The sequence below is a fragment of the Ursus americanus genome, chromosome 24 (assembly GCF_024610735.1).
Source record: "Ursus americanus isolate L20-20 chromosome 24, mUrsAme1.1.p, whole genome shotgun sequence".
NCBI classification, from domain to species: domain Eukaryota; kingdom Metazoa; phylum Chordata; class Mammalia; order Carnivora; family Ursidae; genus Ursus; species Ursus americanus.
This window is the reverse complement of record NC_142150.1, coordinates 33,701,231-33,717,172: the sequence shown is the minus strand read 5'-3', so window position 1 is coordinate 33,717,172 and position 15,942 is coordinate 33,701,231. Positions and strand designations below refer to the sequence as shown.

At 35.4% G+C, this 15,942-nt stretch overlaps 1 protein-coding gene across 1 annotated transcript; it reads right to left on the bottom strand.

The window, feature by feature from the left end:
• Positions 1–4,284: 4,284 nt before the first annotated feature.
• Positions 4,285–5,325, bottom strand: LOC123784953 (olfactory receptor 8I2). Its single transcript, XM_045786489.2, is given in 1 exon segment — positions 4,285–5,325. A coding segment is annotated over 1 exon segment (1,041 nt).
• Positions 5,326–15,942: the final 10,617 nt, after the last annotated feature.

Below are 15,942 nucleotides of genomic sequence, written 5' to 3'. Positions count from 1 at the left end.
AAGTAGATATCCGCAAAAATATCTGGAGGAAGTGAGCTTCAGGCAAATGGACTAGTACAAATAACGTTCCGCAAAATTAGTTCCTTCTTCCCAAAGCCGAGGTCCATCTTGTCAGTTCAGATGGAAGAATGAACACGAGGTTATATGAACCCCAGGCATGGGACCACTCAAGGAACACGTAGGCCTAAACTCAAAGGATAAAGATGCTTATCATTCAAAGGAACCTGTAGGACAAGTAGTTAACTAGCATTACCCTAGGGATAGAATCTTCAGGTACACCTAATGAACTCTAACATAAAGATATATTTTCAGATTCTGAGTCTCTTGAAATGGAAGCGACTTCCAGAGGACCAGATGAAGCAGCACCAGAACAGTTGCTAGGATGACCTCAGGGACCTCCAGTCAATGCATTCACCTACTCAGGAGATCACTGCCACAAATGTTGCCCTCAAAAACCCTCACTTGCAAGGCATCACGGTCTTCGGGACTTTAGAGCATTAGCTCCTTGTTCTCCTAGGTGGCACCACTCCAAGAAATAATAGCCTATCTTTCTCTACTGCAAAGGCTCAGGGTCTGTTTTTATTGGTTTGCTGTGCATTGGTTGGACAAGCTCTCCCTTGGTTTAGTTACATTCCTAATGTTTTACATCACTTTATTTTGGTAAAGATTATGTAAAAATATACTGGAGTTTATATTTTTTTCCTCCAAATTTTTATTCAAATTCCAGTTAGTTAACACACAGTGTAATATTGGTTTTTGGTGTAGAGGTTAGTGATTCATCACCTACATACACCACCCAGTGCTCATCACAGGTGCCCTCCTCATCCCCATCACCTTTTTAGCTCACCCACCACCCACGTCCCCTCCAGGAACCCTCAGTTTGTTCTCTGTAGTTGAGAGTGTTTCTTGGTTTGCCTCTCACACACTGTCTCTCTCTCTTTTTCTTTCTTTTACCCTTATGTTCATTTGTTTTGCTTCCTAAATTCCACATATGAGTGAAATCATATGGTATTTGTCTTTCTCTGACCGCTTATTTTGCTTACCACACTACCCTCTAGCTCCATCCACGTCGTTGTAAATAGTAAGATTTCATTCCTTCTTATGGCTGAGTAATATTCCATTATATATATATATATATCTATCTCACATCTTTATCCATTCATTAGTCGATGGACATTTGGGCTCTTTGCATAATTTGGCTATTATTGATAATACTGCTATAAACATCAGGGAGTTTGCACTTTGACTCCCTCTGATAGTCTTTGTCTTTTTAGAATGTATTACACTTAATAAATATAAAATCAGTTATATTTTCTCTAGTATTTTCATACACCATAGTATGACTATTTCTAGTTTCCTTTCCTGAAATGCATTTTCCTTTCTTACTTGTTGTCTTTTAGTCATTTTTAGACAGTTTATCTACCCATTTTGAAAGGGACATATCCAGTGCAGAATCCCGATTTATTCTACACTACTTTCTCCAATTATCAGACAGTATTTACATTTCTTTCTGAATAAGGCTCTAATCTTTGTGTATGAGCACAAGTGTGACTCTAACTTTACCTGATATCAAGAAGTCAATTTCATTCACTATGTTTTATTTTCATTGAGTAATGTATTGTTTCTTCAGGAATTTCTGTAAGATTTCTTAAAATAAAACAAGTTAAGAAGAATAATCTTATGATTTTTTGTTTTGACACTAAAGGTATGTTAAAGGCAGCGAAATAGAATGCACGCTCAAGGAATATACCCAGTTAACAGGAATGCGACAAAGGCACCCCAGGTTTAACAGTCTGAAAATAAAAAAAAGAACACTCAGTATTTTTATATTGAAGCCTGATACATCAAACATATTTTAAATAGAATAATTTTTTCTACCATATTTTTTTTTAAAGAAGAAGATAACTGGCAAATTAAACATACTATGATCACTTCTGGGACAGAGTCCCAGAGATTACGGAGTTGGTTTTCTGGATTGGTCAACGGCAAAAGTTCTGGAGAGTCTGGCAGAAAGAAGCACTGAAGAAAAGACAAAGATATGCGTGGCCCATTGTGAAAAGATGTGTATTACAGGGTCCAGAGGGAAGGTACAAAAAGCAGCTGGAGGAAAGAATGATGGGAGGTATACTAGCAACAAATATGAAGAACATATCGAAAAACATAGATGGACATCTAATCATAATTTTGGACAAATAAAATATAGTTCTACTTCTTATCTTGAGCAAGAAAAGTGTGACATGTTTTTGCTCCAAGATGGAGATCAGCAAGAAAACACTAATATAAAAGAGCAATTGGATATATAGTTTTATTAATGGTAAATAAATATTAAATCTTGAAATTATTTATAGCAGCATACACACGCAGTGTAATTGAAGATAAAAATAACATACAATTAGAACCAGGGCAAATACAAGTCATGTGCAAAAGCCACACAATTATAAAAAATTGAGCGTTGTGTTTAGAATGCATGAATGAAAATCCTTCGTGGAAAGAGTGAAAACAAGGGAAATATAATCATTTTAATAGTTCTTGATGATGGCAATGAAAAATCTTCAGAACCACCAATCTGAATCAGACACTGTGCTTAGAAGGAAAAAAAAAATCTCACATAGGCTTAATAAAAGGGAATGAGTAATGAGACAGAGAGTAGTCTTAGTAGGTCCATAAATTAAAGCATAGTATGTTTCTTAAGTTATCACTTATAATAGTTTGTAGAATAAAATGTTGCATTGTAAAATGAAGTTTGCAGGAGTCAGACCCTAGTAATACAGATCAGAGAAGAAAATTAAAAATTGAAAAGCAACGGGGCGCCTGGGTGGCACAGCGGTTAAGCGTCTGCCTTCGGCTCAGGGCGTGATCCTGGCGTTCTGGGATCGAGCCCCACGTCAGGCTCCTCTGCTATGAGCCTGCTTCTTCCTCTCCCACTCCCCCTGCTTGTGTTCCCTCTCTGCTGGCTGTCTCTATATCTGTCGAATAAATAAATAAAATCTTAAAAAAAAAATTGAAAAGCAAATGTATATATATGCACATACAGATCCCTTCACATACATTACCATCAGCCACTCCAAAGACTGAAACCTGATTTTCTTAATAAGAGGTTTGTGATGTATGATATATGCGTTTACTCCAATTATTTAAAATCATATATGCCAAGTATGATTCTGCATATACTTATTTCCATATCCTAACAATTGAGGGAAAAAAGTCCTTTGATAGAAAATATATCTGTTAATTACTATGCCAATTTTAGCATGTAAATAAGAAATGTTTTTGAAAGAATTCTAGAAATAGAATTTTCAACTAAGCTAATAATTTTTGAATGCCAATATGCAATGACTACCCAGATTCTACCCAAGAACGATGGAAATGGGAGAAAGGCAGAATGTTGTACCTGGATGTATTGATTGCTGTTCTTCCACCAGCAAATAGACAGTGAAGAAAATATTTACTTCCATATTTTGTACATGATACATTTCCTAAATGTGGAGAGCACAATTATGAATAAGCAAACTCTTCTCTGAAAGAGCTTACGTTCTTGTTGGACAGAAAGAAGTATTACAGACCACACATATTTTCTTATATGTGCTTCATCAAATTTGTCTGCAGGTCCTTTCAACATACATTTTAAACATGATTGCCAGCTCCTTGGATTACTGCTCAGTGATTTATTCACAATAAAGACAGTACCGAAGGACACATCTTTCCAGTGGTCATTTTGTAACAAAGCTTGGGGGGGTCCATTAAAGAGGGTCTCTTTTCAAGGAAAAACAAAATAAATACCCAGTTTCTCCTTCTAATACCATAGACTTCACCAAGCATTTCTGCCTGATTTGGAAAAGCAAGAATCTCTGTAACATACTTCCAAATGCTTTGGGAATTGTGCCATAGTTGGTGCTTTATCTACACACACACACACACACACACACACACACACACACACACACAGAGAAAGAAATGCTTATCAAATGTTTGAAATTTGGGAAGCATTTTACGGTTTTTTTTAGAAATTAAACTCTGCTGCGTTTGATAGAGACCATACTCCATAAACACCACTTTCCTTTGTCCTCAAAGCTCACGTTTCACAGATAAATGACCAAAATTTTAACTCTGTGGCAAAACTAATCCACATGGTCAAGAGATTTTCTATATTAACCAGTGTGTGTTGCCATGGTGTTTGGTATATATAATCTACATGCCGACATGAACTCCTAATATGCTAGTTCAGTATTCTATATAAATAAATTAAATAATAATTCACCACCCAAATATCAAGGCTCTAAGTTATCATTTAGTTAACGGTAAGCCTTTTGAGTTTACTCTATGATTTTCCTGATTGCAGTCCAATGCCTGAAGCCATCCAAGTGTGTTTTTATGGTAACACACACAGATTTGTCATGACAGAGGTTTTCTACGTATGACTCTTAGGAGAGCATTTTTCACATCTTTGTTCCTCAGACTATAGATCAGAGGATTCAGCATTGGGATGACAATGGTATAGAAGACAGAGGCCACTTGTGCCTGGGTCAGGGATGACGTGTTATCAGGCTGCAAATACGTGAAGATCAGGGACCCGTAGAAGATAGTTACGCCCATGAGATGGGACGCACAGGTGGAAAAGGCCTTCTGCCGGCCTGCGGCCGACTGGATCCTCAGGATGGCTGAGATGATGGCCGTGTAGGTGACCGTGATGAGGAGCAGGGAACTGAGAAGTGTGATCCCAGCTAACACAAAGATCACCATTTCTGTGCGGAAGGCATCTGCACAGGACAGGGCCAAAAGAGCTGTGGTATCACAGAAGAAATGACGGATGCTGGAATCACAGAATGCCAAGCTGCTTATCACACAGACTGAGACCAGAGAATTTGTGAAGCCTATTGCATATGGCAGGACTCCCAGCCAGTTGCACACTTTCTGGGACATAATCACTGGGTACAATAAGGGATTGCAGATCGCTACGTAGCGGTCATAGGCCATCGATCCCAGAAGAAAGCACTCACTGCACACCAAACCCACAAAAAAGTACATTTGAACAAAGCAGGCGACAAAAGAGATGGTTTTCTGTTGGGATTGGAAATTTACTAGTGCCTTGGGTGTTACAGTGGACGAATAAAATATGTCAATGAATGCTAAGTTGCTGAGAAAAAAGTACATTGGTGTGTGAAGCTGAGAGCTGATTCTGATTAACATGATGAGGCCAAGGTTTCCCAAAACAGTGAACAGATAAATAAGGAGAAACATTAAGAAAAGACCGACTCGCAGTTCAGGGTGATTTGCAAATCCAGAGAGGATGAAGAGGGTCACCTCAGTGAGATTGTTCCCAGCCATTTGTATCAAGGCAGGCCTTTGACTTACCTGCTGAATGACAGTAGCAAAAATTAGAGAGTGATGCAAACTTCAAGACTGAATCATCGGAGTGGACTTAGAATCCAGTAATGAGAGAGTAAAAGATGGCAAGCACACACGTGGTGACCTCAAGTTAATGGAGAATTTATACATGATGTTCCATTTTTTTTAAAAATAGAACTGGCAGACATGAACAAAAAATTCCAAGTTGACAATTGCATGGGATTGGTGGCTCTCTAAGAGACAGCTATCTGGAAGGATTTGGGAAGAGATTCCTCCTGAGATACACAATCTCCTACCTCAGTCCGTCATTGGGCCCTGAATTATACACCTAGCAGTTAATCTACTGGAATTAATTATATGATACTTTTAGAAAATATAAAGTTTATTTAGGAGAGGAGGTTCTATGATTTGTGAATTTATTGATACTTTGTGTGGCAGTCTTAATTTGTCAGCACCTAACAGACACTTTACGGGGTCATTTTAGCAGCGTAACAAGATCTGAGATGGGCACATCTGATCATTTCTTGGATTCAATAAAGGTTTGTTAAATGTTGTAAGGGGGAAAAAATATATATATATATAAAATATCCTACTTACTTTATATGTTAATGCTAAAATTCTTTATACTTTTTTTTTCTGTCACATACCCTTTCTATTGGCTAGCTAAGGCCAAACATGAGTTCGTGTGTAATATAGTCAAATTGTTTTGTGTACACATTCAGCAAACATGTTTGCTCCCAACATAAAGCACGTGGTTATCAGTGACATCGAGCAATAGTCCATTCATCACCAAAAACAGTAGTTGCAAGTCAAGAATAAAAAGACTACATATAGTAAAATGTGGTTTGCTATATTTACAACAAAGTGTTAAAATGCAAGGTGCTCTTACAAGAAAATCAGAGAACTTATTTGCCTAATTCAGTCAACGTAAATATGATGGTTAATGCCAAGTGTGGTTCAGATGTTTGACACTCCACGCGAGTGACCCAGAGGGACTTGATGTTCATGCAAGGAGACTTAATCATTTAGTGTTTCCCACCTTCGCAAGGGCCTCTATTCTTTACCAATTCGTTTAACAAGCATTTAATCAATAAAGACATTTGTCTTGCCTGTTATTAGAAGCACTTTTCTTAAGGCTTACTGGAAGATGCAGGCGTGTAAAAAGGAAAAGATTTTCAGTGTGAGAAACACACACTTGCACACACACACACACACACACACACACACACACAATGATAAGATTAAACTTACCTGGGAATTAGTTATCCAAAGGAGACCTCTGTGAGCCGTCTTCCAATTATTCTTAGGTTTATCAGAGGACAGGAGAAAACATGCAATACTCACCAAATTCACCATTAATTTTCGACATACCTTTGCCTCATACACAGTTCTGGATCTCATGAATTGTTAATACGATGGCTTTGATCTGTTGCTGCGGTTTAGCCCAGAGCTAAATTTCCTATATAATAGACTTCTATTAATATTATGGAGTTGAGGGGAAAAAAGCTGGTGTTGGGGACAGTTCTAGGTAATGGGTCTATTACCTTCCATTGGTAAAGTAGAAAAAAACAGCCAAATGAACTAAGATAACTGTTTATTTTTATGTGCTTTCTTGAGAATTAAAATCTAATATTTTAGCAGAAACCTAGATTCATATTCAGGATTAGTTTTGTTCTTCATATATTTCTAAAGCAGTGTCAGAACAAAGGATTATCTTCAGAAATCTAGTTGTGTTAACAGTCTTCTCATAGCAGCATCTGTTCCTCAAACTCTCAAGCTTGTATCATAAAGAAATTGGCCAATTAGCATCTCTTGAGATTTGCATTTTAATTGTACCCCAAGGTCTATTCTTAATTTGCCTGAGATACATCTCCAATGGAAATTTTCAGAAATACATATTCCTTCCTTTTGTGTATTTCAGTTTAAATGGCTATAGGCATACTGAAAAATGTAACTGATATAGCTTTCAAAATCAGGTTTTTAAAATATTATTAACATATATGTAATATATACATGATACATGTTTATATAATATAAATGATATATTTAAATATATTAAAATATTTTTATAATAATATATTCAATGGTATTATAATATGATGTGATATAATATATAATCATATACATAATAGCATATATGATGTGATATTATATATAGTGCAATATATATAATGTAGTTATAATGTATATATCATGCATATGTATATATATGAAGCTTTTCTAAAACACTAAACATTATAAAAATATGTGAGATACACAATGTTAGAGAGTATCAGATTACTGTTGCCTCTGCCTGGGCTTCCTAGACAACCCTCCCAGCAAGGGGAAGTAGACTATTTACTGATTACTATTTACTGATTACTATTTACTGATTACTGTAGACTATTTCCTATTTACTGATTAAATGATATTATTATATATTGAAATTATGCTACCACGATGTCAACAAACCATCTACATATTTATGTTTAATGCAGGCACTTAGTGATTTTTAGCTGACTGTGATCAATGACACATACACAAAATCACTGACTGAGAACAAGCATGCCATCGAGGAAAATATAAGAGAAACCTGAAATGAAAAAAAAAAAAAAATCAAACTCTACTCTCAGTTTCATGATCAGCTGATAGGAATTCAATTCACATCGTTATCCCATTTGTTGTTTGTTTATTTTTTTAAAGCAACTTCCTGGGTCACACTCCTAAAAAAGAATTCTGGGTTAGTAGGATCAGACCCCCAAAAGTAAATTTTTCAAAATGCCTCAGGTCCACGGATGATTGACAAACATCAGGTTTGAAGGACTTCACAGACTTGTCTAATTAAATTGTTTTCCTCCTGTAATTCTTACAGTCTCTCATTTTACTTATCTTTAAAAGGGGTTTGGTATTATGGTGATGAAACAAGACAGAGTCTTCATTGGGAGAGGGAAAAATGCATTTCTAATCCTACTTGTCACATTAGAGACTTTTAAGAAGGAATAAAATCTATTATGTATGCACCATAGCACTTACAGATAATCAAGTACGTTTTTGGTTTTGCTCTTCTATGTATCTTGGAAAAAAACAACAACTTTGAAAGACTTGGATGTATACCTGAAAACTTAATTTTCCATCCACTCATCATTAAGCAGCTATTTAATGACAGATACAGACAGGACTCACTTTATTGTCACTTTATTGGTCTTCACAGATATTGCAGTTTGTTTTTTTGTTTTGTTTCATTTTTAACAAATCGAAGATTTGTGGCAACTTTGTGTCAGCAAGATTTAGGGGTCATTTTCCATTACCATTGGCTCTCTTCATGTCTCTTTGTCACATTTTGATAATTCTTGCAGTATTTCATACGTTTTCATTATTATGTTTGAATTGCTGCAATCTCATGATAAAACTTTAATGAATGAGGAATTGCTTCTTATGAATGAGCAAAGGGCATGGTTTATTGCATTGGAATCTACTGCTGGTGAAAAAGCCATGAAGACTATGGAAATGATGTAGGACTTAGAATATTACGTACACTCAGTTGGGTTTGGGAGTTGACTCCTATTTTAACAAATTTCTACTGTGGGTAAAATGCTATCAGAAAGAATCACATGGTACACAGAAATCATTTGTAAAAGGAGGAATCTATTAATGCAGCAAACTTCCTTGTCATCTTATTTTAAGAAATTGCCTCAGTGACCCGAACTTTTAGCAACCACCACCCTGATCAGTTAGCTGCTAACAACACTAAGGAAAAACTTCCACCACCAACAACAACAACAAAAAAAAAAAAAAAAAAAAAAAAAAAAAAAGACTCACTGTAAGCTCAGATGATAGTTAGCATTTTTATCAATAAAGCAGTTTTAAATTAAAGTGTGCACATTGCTTTTTTTAGACCAATGCTATTACACACTTACTAGGACACAGCATAATGCAGACGTATTTTTTAGGTACTGGGAAATCAAAAAACTCACTTGACTGACTTTATTGCCTAGAACTGAACATGCAACATCTTTGAGGTGTGTGTACATTATGCTTTGTGCCAGACTGCGAAGAGGAGAATGATATTGTCTCTGCTTTCACATTACTTAGAGTTCATTGGTTCTTTCAAGGTTCAAAATTTGGCTCGGTTCTTTGATAGTCTGATATTTGGTGAGCCTATAGGCTATGGTGGACCACGGTATAGGATCAGTGGACATTTAATAAACGCCAGTTCAGTTGAATTCATATTTGCTTATTAGCCCGTTTTGAGTTCTAGGTGTTAATCAGTTATATTTAGCATTTTATTTAGATACTTTTAGGTTTATGGAGTTTTGAGTTGTACTATAAAGCTGGGTAAACTTTATAAATGTTAACATCTTACTTAATCATAATACAATTATTGCCACTAAAAAAAATTTACAGTGAACCAATAATATTAACTAACCTACATATTTTTTCAATTTCACCAGTTTTACCATAAAGGCCTTTTTCTATTCCAGGATCCAATCCAGAACAACACGCCGGCAGTAATGCCATCTCTCTCTAGTCTCCTGTGTTCTGCGACTTTCCCATTGTCTTTCCTTTTCTTCCATGACTGACACTTGTCAAGATTACTCATGGAGCATTTTGCAGAGGATTACCTGATATTTTTCTTGTGCTTAAACTGAGGCAATTCATTACAGGGAAAAGTGCCAGAGAGGTGGTATGTTTGCCCTTTCATCGTCTCTGGGGATGCATGATGTCAAGGAGTGATATTACTAGTGATTTAAACTTGATCACTTATTTAATGTGGTGTCTGTGGGACTTTTTCACTACAAAGCTAGGACTTTTCTTTATAATTTGTATATACTTGGGGAAGGTAATTTAGACTATGTAAATATTCCATTTTTTCCTTTGGGCACCCATCAAAATGTTTCCTTTACCAATTATTACTATGTTGTTTTTGTAGCAAATTTCCATTTCCCCATTCTTTCAACTTAACTTATTTATTTATTTATTTATTTATTTATTTATTTATTTATTTATTTATTTTGATGAAAAGATTTAGATTTAGATCCAGCCTACTAGACTCAGTTTAGATGATTTCAATTTTGTTGGCAACATTCAAAGTATTATCTTCAAAGAGCCACTGGAACATATGCCTTCTTCTCTCCATCGGGCCTGAGCAGGGTGTTGACTTTGGCCACATCGATGTCATAGAGCTTCTTAACAGCCTCTTTGATCTGGTGCTTGCTGGTCTTGACATCCACAATGAACACAAGTGTGCTGCTGTGTTCTATTTTCTTCATGACTAACTCGGTAGTCAGGGGAACTTGATGATGGCATAGTGGCCACACTTGTTTCTCTTGGGGGAGGTCTTTGGAGAATATTTGGGGGGCCTTCAGAGAGCAGTGTCTTGGGCCATGGGAAGGTAGGTGATGGCGGATCTTCTTTTGTGGCTGTGGATGCCTTTTAGCACCATTTTCTTGGCCTTCAAAGCCTTTGCTTTGGCTTCAGCTTCGGGAGGAGTAAGGGTCTTCCTTCTTCACCTTTCATGCCACCTTCATGAAAGGGCCTTTCAACATATTTTAATTGAAGTTATTCTGTAAGGAAGAGTTGTTCTTTCTTCTCTGGGTATTTACTTAGTTCCTAGTTATATGAATATATACTCATTGTAATTACTTTTTCTTTGGGTCATCCAACACTACCATCATTTATTTTGTTGCTCACATTGCTCCAGGTCTGCTATGGAACCATCATGGAATTAGCTCCTGTACACTTGCTCTTTGGTCATACTTTTGACTTTTTTTTTTTTTTTCTCACCTCTTACATTCTGGCAGTGCAATAAGCTCCAGGCTCATCTTATATTTTCCTGGACTCAGCTCCAGAAACAACTACTTCTCCAAGGAATCTTGCCATCTTTTATGGGAGGATGGTATTTGGAAACCAGAATCTGGACATATTCTATTTTTATGTGTGCACCCATATTTTTCATGTAAGAATATGTCACACATATTTTTGATGCTTTTGGATTTCTAAGTCTCTGTAATTATAACTTTTCGGATGAAGACTGTGCTATAGTTGAAAATGTTTAGATTTAGGAACCATAATTCTGAGTTTATGTCCTGACATATCATTTACTACTTTATGACCATGTGAACATGTCTTAATCTCTTTAATCCTCAGCATCCATGTCTACAAAATGACAATAGTGATACCTGCCTCATGTGTTTGTCAAGATGGATTTCTTTTTTTTCTTTTTCTTTTTTTTTTTTTAAGATTTTATTTATTTATTCGACAGAGATAGAGACAGCCAGCGAGAGAGGGAACACAAGCAGGAGGAGTGGGAGAGGAAGAAGCAGGCTCATAGCAGAGGAGCCCGATGTGGGGCTCGATCCCATAACGCCAGGAACACGCCCTGAGCCGAAGGCAGACGCTTAACCGCTGTGCCACCCAGGCGCCCCTGTCAAGATGGATTTAAATACTATATTCAAACTGTCTTGTATACTATTGAGGATATGCTAGATGTTCAATCAATGTTTATTTCATTCCTTTATTATAAATGAGGTTGTGATTATCTATTATATCTATACACCCACGTTTATTAAACTGTGTTCTCCTCATTGGACTTTACATTCATCATGATTTCTCTCTTTTTAAAAGTAATTCAGAATAACTATTATCTTTTTTCCTTTAGTTAAATAACCAGAGTTTATTTTGGGACTAAACTTACAACTTTTTGTTACATATTAGTGGGAGGCATTCTAGAGTGGTCTGACAAATTTTAGTTTCAAGGACGATTGTCCCTAATCATCAATGTCATCATAAAACCTTGCCTCCATTGAGCATTTATATCTTTTCAAGCTCCATATATAATAGAGCTCAGTAAATGCAAGGTTATTTTATTAGGGATTTATTTCATTACTAGGCATCAAGAATACTTCCTTCTACTTTTGTTTGCTATCTATATGACCATCCCTTTAATATTATTGAAAACCTCACTCCTATACGTGACTGGTTTTTTTAAACTGTACTAGATAGAAAAGCTCTTAATTTAGAATTTATTTTTATGAATTCCTCAAAATCAAATATGCCATTACATTATACGTTAAAATACAACAAAAACCCAAAACAAACAAAAACCAAAAACACTCTTTGAAATACTTTACTTATTGATGTATTAAACAAGTAAATATTGTATACCTGCTATTGTGATAATCACTATCCCAGTAATGCTGAAACTATGAAGCTGAATAGGATGCAGTCTTTTCCTTACAGGACTAAACAGCTCAGAAGAGGAATGAAGAGTAAAAACTAAAGTTCACAATCCATTTTTACAATACAGTGTGCAATGATAGAACAATGGAGGAAATCAACTAATTTTCTCAAGGAAAGCTTTCTCTAAAGAAAGTCTTTAGAAAGATGGGCGTTCTTGCTCTTGGACCTTGAGAATGATTAAAGATCAGTATAAATTATTAAAATGAGAGAATACATGTGGCATTAAGGAAAGAATTATGACCAAAACCTTTTTCTGAGATAAGAATAGAGACACAGTGAAGGTAGGGAAGCAATGGAAGAAGTCAGAAGACTATTTCAATAGTTAGGGTTGAGAACATAAGGCCTGAACTGAGACAGCAGCACTGATGATTAGTGAAGAAAAGGAAACTGATTTTAAGGGTATTTGGGAACTGGAGTCAGTAATACTTAGTACAATAAATATTTGAATAAAGTAAGTTAGATGAATCTGGCTGACTTGCTAGGTATTTGACTAGTGTGATTGAATGTACGAAAATACTTTTGTCCAGAAAAAAATAGTATAAGAATAGAAATGAGGTGCAGGGACAGTGGTGAGATTACTTTTAAATGCTGGGTTTTAGAAATTTGAAGGACATTCAGAAAAAGAACTATTTTTCTTCAGTGAGATATAAAATGCTCACGTCTAAAAAAAGTATGAATGTGTCTCTCAGACTTTCTTAGTTATCTTAACTAGCTTGCAAAACAAATTGCTCTGTAATATCATGTACAGTTATAAGGGAATGGGACTGAAATTCAGACTGCCACTAATTACCCAACGAGCAATGAGCCCAAATGCATATATAACATATAGTTGCATTTCCTTCTCTTCAGTACTTGGCTTTCTCACTAGAAGAACAGATGATAACGTTCCATTCAATTATAAATTTCTATGATTCTGAAAAAAGAACATGGTGCCAAAAAAGTAGCCATCCATGTTCAGGTCTTTAAAATTCATAAGTAATAAACTTTTTAGTATCCACCAGCACAATACCTATGGAACTTATAAGACAGTACACATAACATCTGTCTGATACTCTAAACTACTCCCTACAAATTCTCACCAAATTGTTGTCCATCTTTGGCTTGAATCTTTCAAGGGATTTTTATTCTCCATGCATCTCCCTTGATCTCAGGATATCATATATTGTAAAGCCTCATTACACTGAGTTGAAATGTATTTCCACATAGCTTCTAAGAAGTCAAGGTAGCATTAAAGACACATTTCTTTGATTTTCAAATGCATATAATTCAAACCTTTTAAAATTTTTATATTGTATTCCTTTATTTATTTATTTATTTATTTATTTATTTATTAAAAAATATTTTATTTACTTATTTGACAGAGAGAAAGACAGCCAGGGAGAGAGGGAACACAAGCAGGGGGAGTGGGAGAGGAAGAAGCAGGCTCCCAGCAGAGGAGCCCTATGTGGGGCTCAATCTCAGAACGCCAGGATCAAGTCCTGAGCCGAAAGCAGACAATTAAGGTCTGCGCCACCCAGGTGCCCCTATATTGTATTCCTTTAAACTCTGTAAAACAAATCTAATCCCTTTTTTTATGACATTTCTTCAATAATGAGGCAATTATAATGTGTGCCTTGACCTTTTCAGTTCCATATCCATCGACATGATATGTTTTTATCAGCATTGTTCCTTTCCCCTGCAAAAGCACTTTAATAAATCAGAACATTGAAATATGTAGTATTCACACCTACATATATTAATTCAGGATTGCCTGACCACTGTTAATTGAAGTAGAATCAAACACCTTAATACCTTAATTTTATCATACAAACTATGTATCTATTTATCCTCAGTGTATCTGAGGATAGATAGATCCTCAGATCTATCTAGACAGGGAGGTTAATATATAGATACATTGAGATGTCTATAGATATAGATATATACTATCATTAACATTGCACTGCTACCAGAGGTTTTAAATAGCAACAAAATCAAACATATATGTTCAGGTTGGCTATGGATCTAAAGAAAGAGACTTACATTCACTCACATGCCATAAAATTATATTAAATTACTGCTTTAATTTTAAAAAAACATAACCAGAAACAAGATCATCACAAAGTACAGCAGTAGATAAAGCAAACCTCAGCGAGAACTTTGCTTGGTTAAGATCCTTTACTGACTGTTGGAGAAACTATCTTTGTATAAAGCTAATATCTCACTAGATCAGAGAAGTTAATTTTTGTGGCTCTTTTATATATCAGCCTTAAACTATTGGGAAAATTCACTCTAACGATTTATAACTTTTGTAAGGAATATTTAAATACATCTGGGTTCTTTGTGGTTTTAATGGTGTTCCTAAACAATACTACTATCTATAATTTTATAATATTTCAGAATGCCAATTTTCCACCAATTTCACCCCTTCCATATGATTTAATATTCTCCCATTTTCTTGATTTGGTCCAATGATCATGTTCTCAAGTCTTTATTATTATTATTATTATTATTATTATTATTATTATTATTATAAAGAACAGAGGAAATTTATCTCCTCAAATTGCTTCTCAATCAATTGATAATTTGGGGAAAGAAGAGCACAATTGCTCATTCTACCTTCATTAATTTTCACATTATGAGTTTTGACTTCCCTCATTTATGAAATTTTATTGTGCAGTACATTTTTTATTTCTATGAGGTTATAATAACTAAGCTTTTAAATAAGCATAATTGTATTGATGAAGGAATTAGGTTTTATACAAATCTTTTGGAAAGTAATTTATTTTTTTTTAAGATTTTATTTATTTATTCGACAGAGATAGAGACAGCCAGCGAGAGAGGGAACACAAGCAGGGGGAGTGGGAGAGGAAGAAGCAGGCTCATAGCGGAGGAGCCTGATGTGGGGCTCGATCCCAGAACGCCGGGATCACGCCCTGAGCCGAAGGCAGACGCTTAACCACTGTGCTACCCAGGCGCCCCTGGAAAGTAATTTAAAAAAGCATCAAAATACATTTTTCTGTGTATTTTACCAAAGAATTCTATTATCAGAAATCTATTGAGATAAAAACAATTAGAAAAAAAGATTTATATGCAGGCTTTATCATTATGATAGAAATTTCTTCGTAAAGCAAGAACTCTAAGTATATAACACTGGGAGATGGATACTTTAGTAGGCTCAATGTAGCATTAAATTATAGTCTGTGATTATGAGATATCCAGAAAACTGCTTGCCATTGCCTAAAATCTCCCTTACTATAGGTGATAGTTTTGCTTTTGGAAGTTTGATTATAACAATAACAGTGATGACTGAAAAGCTGTTATATTAAAATATTCGACAATGGAATTATTCTGGAAGAAAATATGAACTGTCTGAAACAGGAAATTAAAATTTGCTTTAAC